The sequence below is a fragment of the Crotalus tigris genome, unplaced genomic scaffold, assembly GCF_016545835.1.
Source record: "Crotalus tigris isolate CLP2741 ecotype Arizona unplaced genomic scaffold, ASM1654583v1 scf7180000018172.2679963, whole genome shotgun sequence".
NCBI classification, from domain to species: Eukaryota; Metazoa; Chordata; class Lepidosauria; order Squamata; family Viperidae; genus Crotalus; species Crotalus tigris.
Genome location: NW_024096864.1, coordinates 2,268,761 through 2,283,207, shown reverse-complemented (window position 1 = coordinate 2,283,207; position 14,447 = coordinate 2,268,761). Strand labels below are relative to the sequence as shown.

Genomic DNA, 14,447 nt, shown 5'->3' with positions numbered 1-14,447 from the left:
TTAGAAACCCAAGAAGCCCCACACGGGAAGGGAACTTCTGGTGTTCCCGGTTGAATGCAAGCAAACTTTTACCAAGTTACTATACTGTCTACATAGGGCAGTCACTCTCTGGAGTTTGCGTTCTGTTAAATAAGAATAGAAGAAATTATTTTGAAAGCTAATGGACATGTTTCTCTTACAGCTGTTTAGGCCAGAGGCCCCCAACCTTTTGGGTACCAGGATTGGTTCTGTAGAGAAAGGTTTTTCCCCGGACCGGAGAGTGCGTGGTTTTATGTGCTGCCTGCATCCACAGATGGGGCTTTGCTTGTTTGTGCAGACTGGTTGCTGGCATGCCAGACCCGGTACCAGTCCACGGACTGGGGGTTGGGGACCCCTGGTTTAGGCCCTGGCTGGAATGGCCAATTTTTAGCAGTGCTATAGCTACAGTTCTTCATTGGCACAAAAGGAACAGTGTGTGGTTCCTTGCAATTTTAGGATCCACAGGACAGAACAGCAGAGCACCAAAATGTTGGAATGATTATTTAGCCCAATCTTTTCCCAAGCAGGCTCATTTCAAATAGGTTAAATTTCAACCACCATCACTTCCAGAGTGACCCAAAGCTGATTCGGATTGGACAATACAAAGTCTAAAAAGAGGCACAGTTGATTTGTGTTCTAAGCAAGTGGTTTTAAAGTGAAAGCTGTTCAGATATTCTGCAAAACCATCCTTTACTTCCATACCCAGGGCTACCCTATAGCAGATCTTGGAGACTGAGGTCCTTGACTTGTAAATTATAACATATATTTTATTTTTTCCTGAATTTCAGAAGCAGACAGGATTTTAAAAAGCATTTTTTCCTTACACTACCAGAATCCATTTAATATTTTTTTTTCCTAGTCGATATTTTATAACACAATATATACCACCTGGGTAATTCTATTTATTCATTGGTAAATCCCAAAAGAGGCAGGGGGAATTAATGCAATCCATTTCGCTTCATGGACTTTTGGTATAAAAATGAAGACTATGACATTCAAGGCAGCATTAAAAAACCCTCCACGTTCAGTAATATAAAGTGCATTTCCTGCATATAATATAATATAACTGTAAAGAACACAAGGCACAAGCTAACAAAATATGTATTACACACTAGAAATGCACAGTTCAAGCTGATCATTATTTAATTCAAAACATTTCTTAATTCTGGTTATTTTAAAGCTTTGGGGGGGGGGGAGAAAATCCCTTGACACACGAGTTTCAAATAGTAGACTTGCTTAAAAACTGCAAGCAAAATGACTAGCATTGACATCTGAAATCACAGATAAATAGCATCCTCACCAATCAACATTCTACATAAATAAAGCCCAGAAATGATTTTCTGTGAATTCAAAAGTGCACGGTCTACAGATCTCATGATGCATTTGAGATTCATCCTGGTCCATGGGAAATAACCACTGATCAGAAGAATACAGTTTAAAACAGTTTACATGTTTTCGAATCCTCCGCTCAGTGTTAGCCCACAAGAGAATCCAAACAGAAGCACTGTGAATTCTCAACATTTTTGTGACTGTTATGTCTTAACAGTCAGAGATTAATAAAATGCAGGTATCTCAGTCAACATGAGATAACCTTGATAGGTTTAGAACTGTTGATATTAGTCAAGGTCATTGTAAGAATCATATGTTCCATATAGCCAAATAAGCAATCTTCTTTTGAAAGAATGCTGCACATTAGTGTTTTAGCCAATTCTAACGAGCAAGCATTACGCTTTCTGAATATGTGCAATTTATTCAACTTCCTCTTCTGGTTTGGTTATTATATTACACAAACTAACATGGAACTATTTCATCCGACAAACTGACATGTTGATAGTATCTGAGCTCACATAACACCCTATGTCATAATTTATTTTCCGTAGTCTATTGAACAAGCCATAATAATCTGGTTCATACATAATAAGCCATAAATCATGATTCAAAGGTCACAGTAGTTGAAGTCAAACAGTGCATCCTGCTAGGCCAAAATGCACTGGGCTTAGCATGCTGCAATGGTAAATTGCAACTCAATTAAAAATAATGGTTAACTAAGGCTAGAGTGGTTCCCTTCTTCTTTTTTTCTCGACCAAATCTTAATATTTCCTGTTTTTTGACATTCATTGTTGCCTTTATCATTGTTTAGAGATTAAAAGAACACCAGCCCAAATACTTGGCTGAATGTAGTTGAGTCAGTTGTAGAAGGTGGAAGCATCTAGATCAGGAGTCCCCAAAGTGATCAATATTGACCCACAAGTGTTGATGAGACTACCAAAGGGTTTGATAAATGTCTGGGGGGGTCAAAAGAGGGTTAGAACATGTCTGGGAGTCAATATGTGGACAATAAATGATGGAAGATTGATTGGGATCAATTAATCTTTAAGGGTATCTCTGTCAGTTCCCTAGTTCTGAAGGTGAGGTGGCTAGTGGCAAGAGATTGTTACCCAGAGTTGGATGGTTAATTGCCAACATGAGTGGCCTTAAATTTTCTCTATTATGACTCATCGCAGAGTCAACCAGATATTTGGACTGAACTTGACATTTTTATCCACCCATTGAGTCTCTCCCAAAGACCAGGGACAGACTGATGTTCTTCTTTGATGAGTTAAAGATACTGACTCAGTATATAAGCTGCTTCAAGTAAAGCTGCCTTCTGCAATTGACTGATGATGGTTTTGTCAATGCCGATCATATTCAAGTATTGGTCCAGTTGTTTTGGGATTCACCCAAGGGACCTATTAATATTGATACTACCTTTGCTTTCTTTTGCTACAGATATTCTACTTCTATTTGCAGGTTGTGATCTTCTCCAGTTGTATGTTGTGTATGTTGTGATCTTCTCCAGTTCTTTCTCTTCTATTTTGTTATTTCCAGATACTGTCACATCCTCTATCCAGACTTTTTTTGTCTTTTTTACCAACAATTGTTTATTCTGAGGTTGTTATGTGGCAGGTACTTATCGGTTTGGATTCTAAAGTCCCAGAGCACTTTAGCTTCTTCATTTTCTATTACTTTGCCTATTTTATGGTCTCACCAGTTTTTGAGTGCAGGCAAATGGTATTTCTTGCAGATCTTCCAATGCACCATTGTTGCTACTTTGTCATGCTGTAGTCTGTAGTCAGTCCGTATGATCTCCTTGTAGTAGCTAATTAAGTGCTCCACTTTTTTTTTAAGCTTCTTTGCAGAGGCAACATTTGTTGACTGTTGATGTTTCTCAATTCTGCCTTGATATGCATCTATTCTTAAGGCTTGATCTTCTGTAGCCAGAATTAGCCTCTCTATCTCTTTCTTCAATTTTCCTACTCTTAGCCATTGGCAGGTCTTATTATCAATATTAGTACCATTAGTTAATGTAGTAATTGTTACATTATTTTCATATAATAAATGTTTGGGGGGGATGTCAATGAACAACCTGAAACTTCATGAAGAGATCAATTTGCTCAAGAATTTGGGGACCACTGATCCAGAACATCTAACTGACTTAGAAAAACTAAGTAGAGTTTTTTATCTGATTAATCACTAGAAAATTCCAGGGCTATAGGCTAGATTTGGAATAGATAGATAGATAGATAGATAGATAGATAGATAGATAGATAGATAGATAGATAGATTCTGTAAGAAATTAACAGCAAACAACTTTTGCCCAGAAAGCTATATAGATATGTTCATGAAATCACCAGGTGAATCTGACTCAAAGTAGATTTTACTTTTAAAAAGAAACCATCCTGATATTTAAGGATAGTAATTTAAAATACCTTCAAAGGCACTAAGACATGAATCTGTAATTCCTATGTGCTCTGGCAAATTTGTAACATTTATTACTGCTATTTGGTTAGAATTTTTATTTTGTTACTTATTTTTTTATTATCTTGTATAGTCTTGATCCTATTTATTACCGGTGTAAATCAGGTTGGGCACAACGTGCTTGGTGATAAAAGGTTGTTTATAAATCCCACCGTAAACCCATAAGATACAATTATTGGTGGGGAAAAAGTCTTCCAGCATTTTGCCCCAAAACTGTTGACATAAATACTAATTAAGCTGCAAACAGCTTATTTGAAGGAACACAAATATCAGATGCGCCCTGCAAACATCCACCCATTCCATTCTCAACATTTCACTTTGTCCCGTAAATGGTCCATAATATTCATACCAATCATTTATAATGGGATGACATAACCTCGTGGAGGATTTATTAAAATTATTTGTCAAATCCTGCCCCTGATGTTTGAGGAATCCTTGCTTCCTGAGAATCAGGCTTTTTTTTTTTTTTGCACCTCTTTTAAAACATCCAGAAGAAGAAGAAATAAAATGACATTTTCACCCAGTGCCTATTTCTCCGAAGAATTTCTTGGTCCAGTTGAAACCCTACAACTGATATATACTTGCCTGAGATTATAATTTTTTTCCCTCCATTGTGAGTACACAAGAGGCTGTTTTTTTCTTGATGGCACGGTGGAAAGAAAGAGATAGACAGAATGTTTGAGAATCTCATGTCTGCAATGAGGCACCTAGAATTTCTCCTACCTACTTTGTGGATTTCTGAAGAATGTTTCTACCTTTCTGTCTCATGTGCGTCTCTTATTTTGCTCCAACCTACAGGTAGTTGGTTGGCCACCTAAAGAGAAGGAAGGACTCACTGGAGAAGAGCCTGATGCTGGGAAAGATTGAGGGCAATAGAAGAAGGGGACGACAGAGAATGAGATGGCTGGATGGAGTCACTGAAGCAGGAGGTGTGAACTTAAATGGACTCCAGAAGATGGTAGAGGACAGGAAGACCTGGAGGAACGTTGTCCATGGGGTCGCGATGGGTTGGACACAACTTCGCAATTAACAACAACAACAGGTAGTTCTCAACTTACAATCATTCATTTGGTGACAATTCGAAGTTACAACAGTACTGAAAAGAGTGACTTGTGGCCATTTTTCACCCCTAAGACCGTTGTAGCATCCCCAGGGTCATGTGATCAAAATTCAGAGGCTCGAAAACTGGCTTGTTACTTATGACGGTGGCAGTGTCCCGGGGTCACGTGATCCCCTTTGGTGATCTCTACTAAGCAAAGTCAATGCGGAAGACAGATTCACTTAACAACCATGTTACTAACTTAACAACTGCAACGATTCACTTCACAATTGTGGCAAGAAAGATGTAAAATTGGGCAAAATTCAACTGAACCACAGTTTTGCTTAGCAACTGAAATGTGTGGTCATAAGTAAAGAGTTACCTGCACGTGGGCAGGGAAACAGTGAGACAGAACAAAACATTCAGCCTAACATTATTTCCTCTAATGGTGCTTCTTCCACTGAGCTGAGAATCCAACTGTCTATCGTGGATTCAAGGAACTGTTCATGACATAATGTTTTTAGGATCTAGGGAACCGCTGTCTCTGGGCAGAATGTTCATCAGTATAGCCCGTTAGACAATCACAGATTGCAACACAACGACTTCCTCAGCACTTATGGAATTTACCAAAAGGAAGCTTTCAATTAGCAACTGGTGTCTTGTTCGCACGATCCCAAACTCTTCATGGAACAAACATTTGTCTTATGAACAAGAACTTGTGACGTGCATTTGAAGATTGGGGAAATCTCATGTTGGAGAGCTCAATGTGAGATATAACTGCAAACAATTTAGAGGCTGCATTCGACAGAAGTTACTGCAATCGGTACTCTGGCTAACCACTCATGCAGTAAAGACATGGTAATTGATATTCAATGTCAGTACTTGCAAGCTTGGAATAAGAATGTTAGACTAACATTCTCAGCTTATGCTTTTCCATTTAATATATTCAAAGTATTCCATTTGACAAACCCCATCATTAGAAAGTCTTTGATTTCTACAATCTTGACTTCATATTTTAACTGCTCCTATAAAGAAACCTAGACCTATTAAAAAAGGGTTAAAGGATCAAAGGAAGTCTGCTCCATTTTAGGGATCTAGCAAATTTCTGGTCTGATTTAATTTTTTAATTAAAGATCCACAGAATTATGTTGACTGAACTTGTAGATGGATGGATATCTGGCATTTTCCTTTTGAAGCTTTATGAGATGGTTAAGAGATCCTGTCAATCTTGTTTACAACATTTTTTTAAAGAAAATTGACATTCGTATCTGCTTTCTGTTTAGCCTTAGAACTAGCCATGCAACCACAAAATTGGGGTGGTTACCTGGTCATTCCAGGAAGTGCTACAACAGAAACCTCTACTAGCACTGCTACAAATTCCTAGGATTTTTAATTATTGAATGACATAGATCAGGGGTCTCCAACCTTTTGGCAACTTTACGACTTGTGGACCAACTCCCAGAATTCCTCAGCCAGCATGGCTGGCTGAGGAATTCTGGGAGTTGAATTCTACAAGTCATAAAGTTGCCAAGGTTGGAGACCCCTAACATAGATGGTATCTTGGCCACATCACAATGTTACTAAAGTAAATGCAACCTGTCTTTCTCTCCAAGTATTCTTTTTATTTCTTCCTGACCAAAGGAAAAAAGGAAAATAGTTAGTAACTGGCATTCATCCAAGCTAGTGTCCATTCTCTTCTTGAACTCAAAGAACCGATACATGACTTTTTTTTAAATGTCGGAATTCTAAGCAGAATTCATTTTGATCTTTTCCTATAAGGCAACAACTAAAATTTGGTTTTTTCTCAATTGACTAAGCAGGTCGTGACAAAACGGTTCCCTAACAGCAAACACAAAGTTGTGAGATGGATCATGAGTGAAACACCAAGTGATTCATGGCACTGGCCTCATCCTTTACATGTTTTGGGCAAGGTAAGTAGCCAAAAAGCTATTTTGAAGACAGGAAAGGAGACAGTATACTAAATATTTTGCCCATCTGGATTCTCTCTGATTGAAATTCAACACTGAGAACGCTGCACCCAAACACTGAATATAACAGCCTTAGAACTAAGAACCATTGCCATCTCCCAAAGCATTTAAACAAACTATATTAAAATACCATCTTCTGTCACATTTAAAGGCAGTAGGATATGTTTTTTTCCCCTCTATATTTATATATACACAGAGTTCTGATCTAGAAAAACCAATACAATAAACTGTTACTTAACATCTTCATTTAAAAACAGGCAGTCTTTGGTGATGTGAAGGCAGAAAACATGTTGCTTGTATGTCTGTTACCTTCTGCCTATTTCACTCTGTCTCATAAAGTGAATATTGTTGGCACTGTCTGCGAGTTCTAGATACTGCTCCACAGATAAGACAAAATATCCGTCATAACCCTGCACTTTCCCAGTGCTCAAAAGCTGCTGCTTCTCCCCTTCTGTCCAAGCCCTTGTACCTTCTTCACCATCTTGCAGTCGCTTTTGTTCCTTAGTCCAAGCTTGTAGCACAGCTCTTTGCCGGGCGATCTCCAAAACATGGTTCTTCTCTTCTTCGATGGTTGTCCCATATCGAATGTTAAAGCACAAAAAACCATGCTGAAGTTGGATGTCTGCAAATCGTCTTGTCCTCCCGTTGATGACAGAAGTCATTTGGGACACCGTGACATTGACTCCGTTCTCCAAGATCCGCCGTCCCCCAGTGTTGCCTATGAGAGCAAGGTCTTCTTCCAAAGACCCAAGCTTGATAAAATAGTGAGTGTCTCGTCCATCGATGGTGAAATGGAGGTTCTCGAGGTAATGAGCACCGTTGAGAATGGCAGCAATGCGTCGGCTGTCCTCATTGGCTACGCCGATAATGTCTGCTGTTACCAGTCCATCCTTAATTGCAAATTTGATGCCCTTCCCAAAGACTGAAGGAACTGCAGCAAATTGGGGTTGCTTTACCTTCTGTGTACATCGGCCATCGCTGTATTTGGGGGTCATGGGAAGCTGATCCAAGGAAATAAAGTTCCGGAGTTGCTTCTGTAGTTCACACTGAATGCCAAGAATAGTCTGGGAAGGAAGGAAGGAAGGAAGGAAGAAAGGAAGGAAGGAGAAGGGAAGGAAGTGAGGGAGCGAGGGAGGGAAGAAGGAAAGAGAAGGGAGGGAGGGAGGGAGGAAGAAAAGAGAAGGAAAGAAGGAAGGAAGTAGGGAAGGAAGGAAGAGAAGTAAATGAGAAGGGGAAAAAAGGGAGGGAGTGAGAGAGGAAAGAGAAGGGAAAGGAAGGAGGGAGGGAGGGAGGGAGGAAGGAAAGAAAGAAAGAGGACAGTATCAAAAGTGAATGTAGTTTATTAAAGCAACACAACACAATACAAACTTTTTATTGAATGCGCTGCATGGGAATTTCCAAAAATTGGTGCAGGAAAGTTGTCATGACTAACAGTTTGAGAGTGTGGATGTGGATGCACATTCTGTAAGACTGATGAAATGAGAAAACAACATTGCACCGGAGGCTTCATTTCCAGATGTCTACTCTTTGAGACAAACTTGTGAGTTTCCAGAACTGAAGAGCAGATGTTAAAAAGGGCCCCTCAGTCACATTAATGACTGGATATGGAACTTCTTGGTTTGCACATAATATTTTTTTACAGTTGAAGAGAATTCTTTCCTGCAAATAATGCAGGAATTGTAGTTTTTAGTGAAGTTATGCTTGAGAAGGAGCGATCCTTTCCGATTACAGTCAATGGCCATTCCTGACTTAAATTTTATTTGATGATTAAAACATTTGAAAGTGCCCTGCTGTCACTCAAAGCAGTCTTTTCCCTCCTGTATTTTAGGTTGGAAGAATTGGGGTTAGAAAATAATTCTTCATAAAGGCAGAATAACATATCATATTTCTCACAGGTGAGAGAGCACAGATTGTGTCTCTGATCACTGGGACTATGTTTAGGATGGTTGTGCTATTAAAATTTAAGAGAAAGGAAGGAAGGAAGGAAGGAAGGAAGGAAGGAAGGAAGGAAGGAAGGAAGGAAGATAAGCAGTGTCCTGCTGGATTCCACACACTACATTCATAGAATCTTTGCACATTTCCATCCCTAGTCAATTGTCAAGTGCCAGGGAAATCAGGAGATACAGGCATTTCAAATGGGTATAAAGATTTATTGCAAGCTTAAGCTCTTTACAAGAATCTGAATTACTAACAGCCAAAGGAAATTGGTGGTAGATAAGGGTAGAAGGAATTCAAGGTGGGCTGGACTTAGAGCTCTTGTAGGCACGCAGGGACTCATGACTGATGATGCATTTGACCCTCAGGCTCAGCTGGGTCATCTCCTACATCAATAACCCGCTTTATAGAAGGGGACATCAGCCAAGTCCCTTTCACCATCAGAGAAAGAACAACTGCAAAAACTGTCCTTTCCATCTTTGTTGAAATACTCTGGCTTTATAAGACTACAAACAGCGCTACGTGATTTGTGCACACATTTGTATTCTCCATGTGAATCCCCTCCCCTAGTTGCGATATTATCACTCCTAGTATAGGTTGTCATCAGCCTTCTTTAATCTAATTAAGCCAAGGTGGCACAGTGGTTAGAATGCAGTATTGCAGGCTAATTCTGCCCACAGCCAATAGTTCGATTCTCACTGGCTCAAGGTTGACTCAGCCTTCTGTCCTTCCGAGGTTGGTAAAATGAGGAACCAGATTGTTGGGGGCAACAGGCTGACTCTGTAAATCGCTTAGAGAAGGATGTAAAGCACTCTGAAGCGGTATGTAAGTTTAAGTGCTATTGTCATTGCTAATTCCTTCAGAAGTCTTTGACTTACCTTTCCAGGATCCCACTCTTGAGTCTTGGTTTGAAGCTGTAAAAGCTCATACGTTGTGTCCAAAGTGCCCATCCCTGGCCTTGGGAACCCAGGGAGCACATTGTGAAGCTGAAATCCGAACAGTTCCAGCCAACTCCCAATATCTATCGAGGAAACCAAGAAGAGTTCAATTGGCATAAATGCCTGTATAAAAGCAAAGAATGTCTAAACATTAAAAAAAGTATCTCCTTTGATTAAGAGCTATAAGAGACTTGAATGCCGGGAACACTGTGGTGAAACAAGCTTTCCCAAATATTAAATGCTCCTAAATATTTCTGTCTGGGAAAGGGGAGTGAGAAAAAGATGAACAAAATCTGACTAGAAATGTTTGGAAGAGTGGGAAGAGGCTATCAGCCTTGCGACGTAGCCCAGTCAAGAAACACGCCCAGATGAAATAATTCCACTTTATTGTAAAGTTACCTTAACAGAATCTTTCAACTCTGAATGTATGTTTCTCCCTTTCACCTTTGCAGTCCCAAAAAACTAGGAAAGTTTCCTTCTGAGACGTTTCTACATCCTATTACTGCTGCGGGCTCTTCTGCCTCTTATCTGTTCCCCTGCTACTGCTTTCCTCCCTGTCTCCCACAGCTATTCCCCCATGCCATAACTGCAGCTCTCCACTATGATAAGTGTCACAACCTGTACTAAGTATGGAATATTCCTCGCAGTGTACCGTTTCTTCCTTTGCTTGCCTTTTTAAATTATGTAACGTTGATAAAATATTAAAAAGTATAGCAGGACAATCGCGACTATTTAAACTTTTAAGAAAGTACAGGTACATTTGTTTTCATCTTCACCTCTTCTTCCTTTGGGATCATGACTTCTAAATTATTAGCCTGGTGGGCTCTGACGGTTGTGCTGTACTTTTTATGAATTCTGCAGGAGGCTTTTAGCAGAAAAGAAAGGGAGAAGATTGCTTCTCAGCTGGAAAAAAGCAGTGCTACGTATAGTACTTTCCATTTCAGCTCCTTCGTAAGAGGAAAGGAAATAGCAGAATGTCTCAACGATCATAAAGATCTTCAACAGCCAATTTCGCTCCCATCCCGGCTGAAATACCCCACACTCCCCATGTCTTGATCAGCACTAACTGAGATTAATAAGCTCTAGAGCAGGGGTATCCAACCGTGGCAACTTTAAGACTTGTGGACTTCAACTCCCAGAATTCAATGGCTGGCTGAGGAATTCTGGGAGTTGAAGTCCACAAGTCTTAAGGTTACCAAGGTTGGACATCTCTGATCTACAGCCAGATAATATGCGAAGGATCAAACTGTAAGCAAATTTGTTTTGTTTTGTTTTCACCTCATTCTCTCAATATGATTTTGCCTCTCTCCAGAACCAGAAAACAAATATCCTGCACTTAGGCAGGAAAAATCAAATGCCTAGGTATAGAATAGGTGATACTTAGCTCAACAGTAGTAACGGCGAGAGGGATTTAGATATCCTTGTGTATCATGCTTAAGTATGAACCAGCAATGTGCTGCAGCTGCCAAAAAAGCCAAGGCAATCCTGGGCTGCATTGACCAAGTGTCAAGACAAGACAAGAAGTGATTGTACTGCTTTACACCATGCTGGTTAGGCCACACTTGGAATACTGCATCCAGTTCTGTTCACCACAATAAAGATGCTAAGACCCTGGAAAGAGTCTCTTTAGGTACCAGATAATCATTACTCAATAAATTGCCCCCTTACATATTCTATTAATATTTTGTTAACATGGATATATATCTCATGGGGCCTCCTGTGAGAATGCCAAATATCCCAGACACTACATGAGGTTGCAGGGTTTTTAGGTATATTCCAGAGACTTCTATGTTTGCTGATACGTTTTAAAAAACAATGGAATAGACTATTTGTAGCTCAGGATTGAACTGTGGGGGTTCATAGTGCTTTCTGAGCTTGATTGTTTTCAAGCAGATGTTCTTACTGATGATGTTAGCTAGTTCAGGGGTTCCTAATCCCTGGTCCATGGACTGGCACCAGTCTGTGGCATGCCAGCAATTGGCTGTGCAAAGAAGTGAAGCTCCATCTGTGGGATGTAGGCAGCATGCAAAACCACACTCCCTCCGGTCTGTGGAAAAACCTCTCTCCACGGGACAGGTCCCTGTTGCCCCAAAGGTTGGGGGTTGCTGATCTAGTTGGGTAATGAAACTGAATGAAATTGAGCATGTAACATTCTTCAGGTCTAACCCATGCATATGAGAACAGGATGGACAAACTAATTTCTTCCCCTTAGGGGAAAAAGTGAAATATATACGAAACAAAAAGATTCAGAGAAGGCTCACTTAGATGATGATGATGATGATGATGATAATAATAATAATAATAATGATAATAATAATAGGAAGAAGAAGGAGGAGGAGGAGAAGAAGAAGAAGAAGAAGAAGAAGAAGAAGAAGAAGAAGAAGAAGAAGAAGAAGAAGAAGAAGAAGAAAAAGAAGAAGAAGGAGAAGAAGAAGAAGAAGAAGTTGGAAGGGACCTTGGAGGTCATCAAGTCCAACCCCTGCTCACGCAGGAAACCCTATACCATTTCAGACAAATGGCTGTCCAGTCTCTTCTTAAAGACTTCCAGAGTTGAAGCATTCACCACTTTTGGAGGCAGGTTGTTCCACTGATTAATTGTTCTAATAGTCAGAAAATTTCTCCTTAGTTCTAGGTTGCTTCTCTCCTTGTTTAATTTCCATCCGTTGCTTCTTGTCCTGCCTTCAGGCACTTTGGAGAATAGCTTGACTCCCTCTTCTTTGGGACAGCCCCTGAGATATTGGAATACTGCTATCATGTCCCCCCTCGTCCTTCTCTTCATTAGACTAGACATACCCAATTCCAGAAATCTACAGTGATGCTCACTATCCTTAGTTTAACCAAATGAATAGCCTGAAAATTCAGGCATGTCTTACCTGTAGTATATTTAGCCACATCTTGTATTTGGCCAGCTGGATAATTGTTTTCAAATGCATACAAATTAAATGGCTTAGGGACATTCTTCAGTTCTTCCCAGATGCGATGGTTTGGGCTTGTCCAACGTCCAGCAATGACATCATAATCTCTTTGCCCCAAGTGCACCAGTTTAGTCAAAGAATTATATAGCCCTCCATGAAAACCGATAACGACTTCAAAATCTGGGTTAGTGTCCTGATAGATCTCACCATAAGGCGTGTAAAGGATTTCTTTGATCACTTGCCCTCTGCTGCTGAAGACAGCTAAGGGTGTCCCTGTGTTGTCACATGCCACATAATACTCTTCGCCACTGCTTAACTCCATAGCTATCAAGTGACCTTGAAGGTCATAATAAAGGGATGTGATTTCTGAACTGCTGTGATTGTACAAGTGAGTAATTCTTACTGGATTGGAGAGATCTGCGTAGAAGAATTGTAAGTGTTGCCCTAGATTTGACTTGCTGGCCACTCTTCGTCCCAAGCCATCATAGCAAAACTGGATTGTCCAGCCAGCCACCCTGTTGTAAGCTCTGCTCAGGAAACCATTGGAGCTGTAATCAAAGATGTCATTTCCTCTTTGTTTAAGAAAGCCATCTTCATCCACCTTGTACTGAAGATCTCCTAGCCTTGTGATGCGGTCTCGGAGGTCATATCTCAGAGGAGTAAGCCGTGCGCTGTTCCAGTGGCTGAGTAGGTTGATATTTCCGTTGAGGTCATAGCTGTAGCGCCACTGAGTTTTATCATTCACAGAGACAGTTTGAAGCTGTCCATCAGCATCGTATTCATAAAAGTACCTTGTTATGTTGGCATTTACCCCTACTCGGATGTCACATATCACCATACGTCCCATGTTGTCATATTGAAGAGTCATCCAGTAGGCAATGAATTTCAGAATTTCATACTGGACTTCTATCACTTGGCCATTGGCACTGAAAATTTTGGTATGCTTCATCATGGTGGTGGTGATAACTTGATTTAAGTCATAATTGATCACGCTGAATTTGCCAAATTGTTCTGTTTTCCCAGACACGTCTACGTAGCGGTATAGATCAATAGGGAGTGGTGTTTCATTGATCATTGCTTGCATGCTGGTTACCCGAAAGTTGTTATAGCTGTAATCAAACCTGGCATTCACGAGACCTTCTTCACTGAATCGGAATATCTGTCGCCCAATAAGTGGCCCTATAGATAAAAGGTAAAATGGATCATTAAGAAGAAAAAAAGTGCCCCAAAATGCTGGGGGACACACCTAAATTCAAGCAACTAACAACAAGTTAGAAACCAGGGCAAATTAGGAGAAAAGATTTCAAGAACTAGCATAGAGATGTATTTTTATTATGCCTAATTAAAAACCACACAATTGTGAGGAAACTTTCAAGTCCTTCAAACCATTTTAAAAATGAACCATTTGTTCATTTTATACCTTTGTCAGGTTAGGACATTATAGATTTTGGAATAATTAGATATTTAGAATTTAACTATTAATTTTATATATACAGTATTTGGAAGCATTTCTATGTGATATTACTGTGTATATGAAATGATTGTGCCATGTAAAAGGCAATACTAGCCTAATCTATCCAACAGTCTACCATAATCTTCATATTTTTCCTTTTTAAAGGTATTTTAGGTCCAATTATATAGTCTAAATCTAACCTTATCAAATAAACCTATTCCTAATTTGACGAATGCCATGACAGCAAATCTTCCAAGTTTGTGAGACAGGCAGGACATGCATTGCAACAGATGTCCTTCTAGCCACAATTTTTAATTCTGGGAATTTTAATTCTGAAATATGTGGACAGTTCTATAATAAAAA

At 39.8% G+C, this 14,447-nt stretch overlaps 1 protein-coding gene across 5 annotated transcripts in view; it reads right to left on the bottom strand.

Moving 5' to 3' along the window:
- Positions 1-5,093: 5,093 nt before the first annotated feature.
- TENM1 (teneurin transmembrane protein 1) overlaps positions 5,094-14,447 on the bottom strand; it is a 324,284-nt gene continuing 314,930 nt past the window's right edge. For 4 of the 5 annotated variants that reach the window (XM_039348748.1, XM_039348751.1, XM_039348750.1 and 1 more), the window contains exons 29-31: positions 12,590-13,810; positions 9,657-9,799; positions 5,094-7,907 (exon numbers count right to left, since the gene is read on the bottom strand). In XM_039348748.1, the coding sequence (XP_039204682.1) occupies positions 7,149-7,907; positions 9,657-9,799; positions 12,590-13,810 (2,123 nt within the window). In that variant the 3' untranslated portion in view covers positions 5,094-7,148. Of the gene's footprint in view, positions 7,908-8,186; positions 8,795-9,656; positions 9,800-12,589; positions 13,811-14,447 lie in introns of those variants that run through there. The other variant, XM_039348752.1, reaches the window with a different exon arrangement.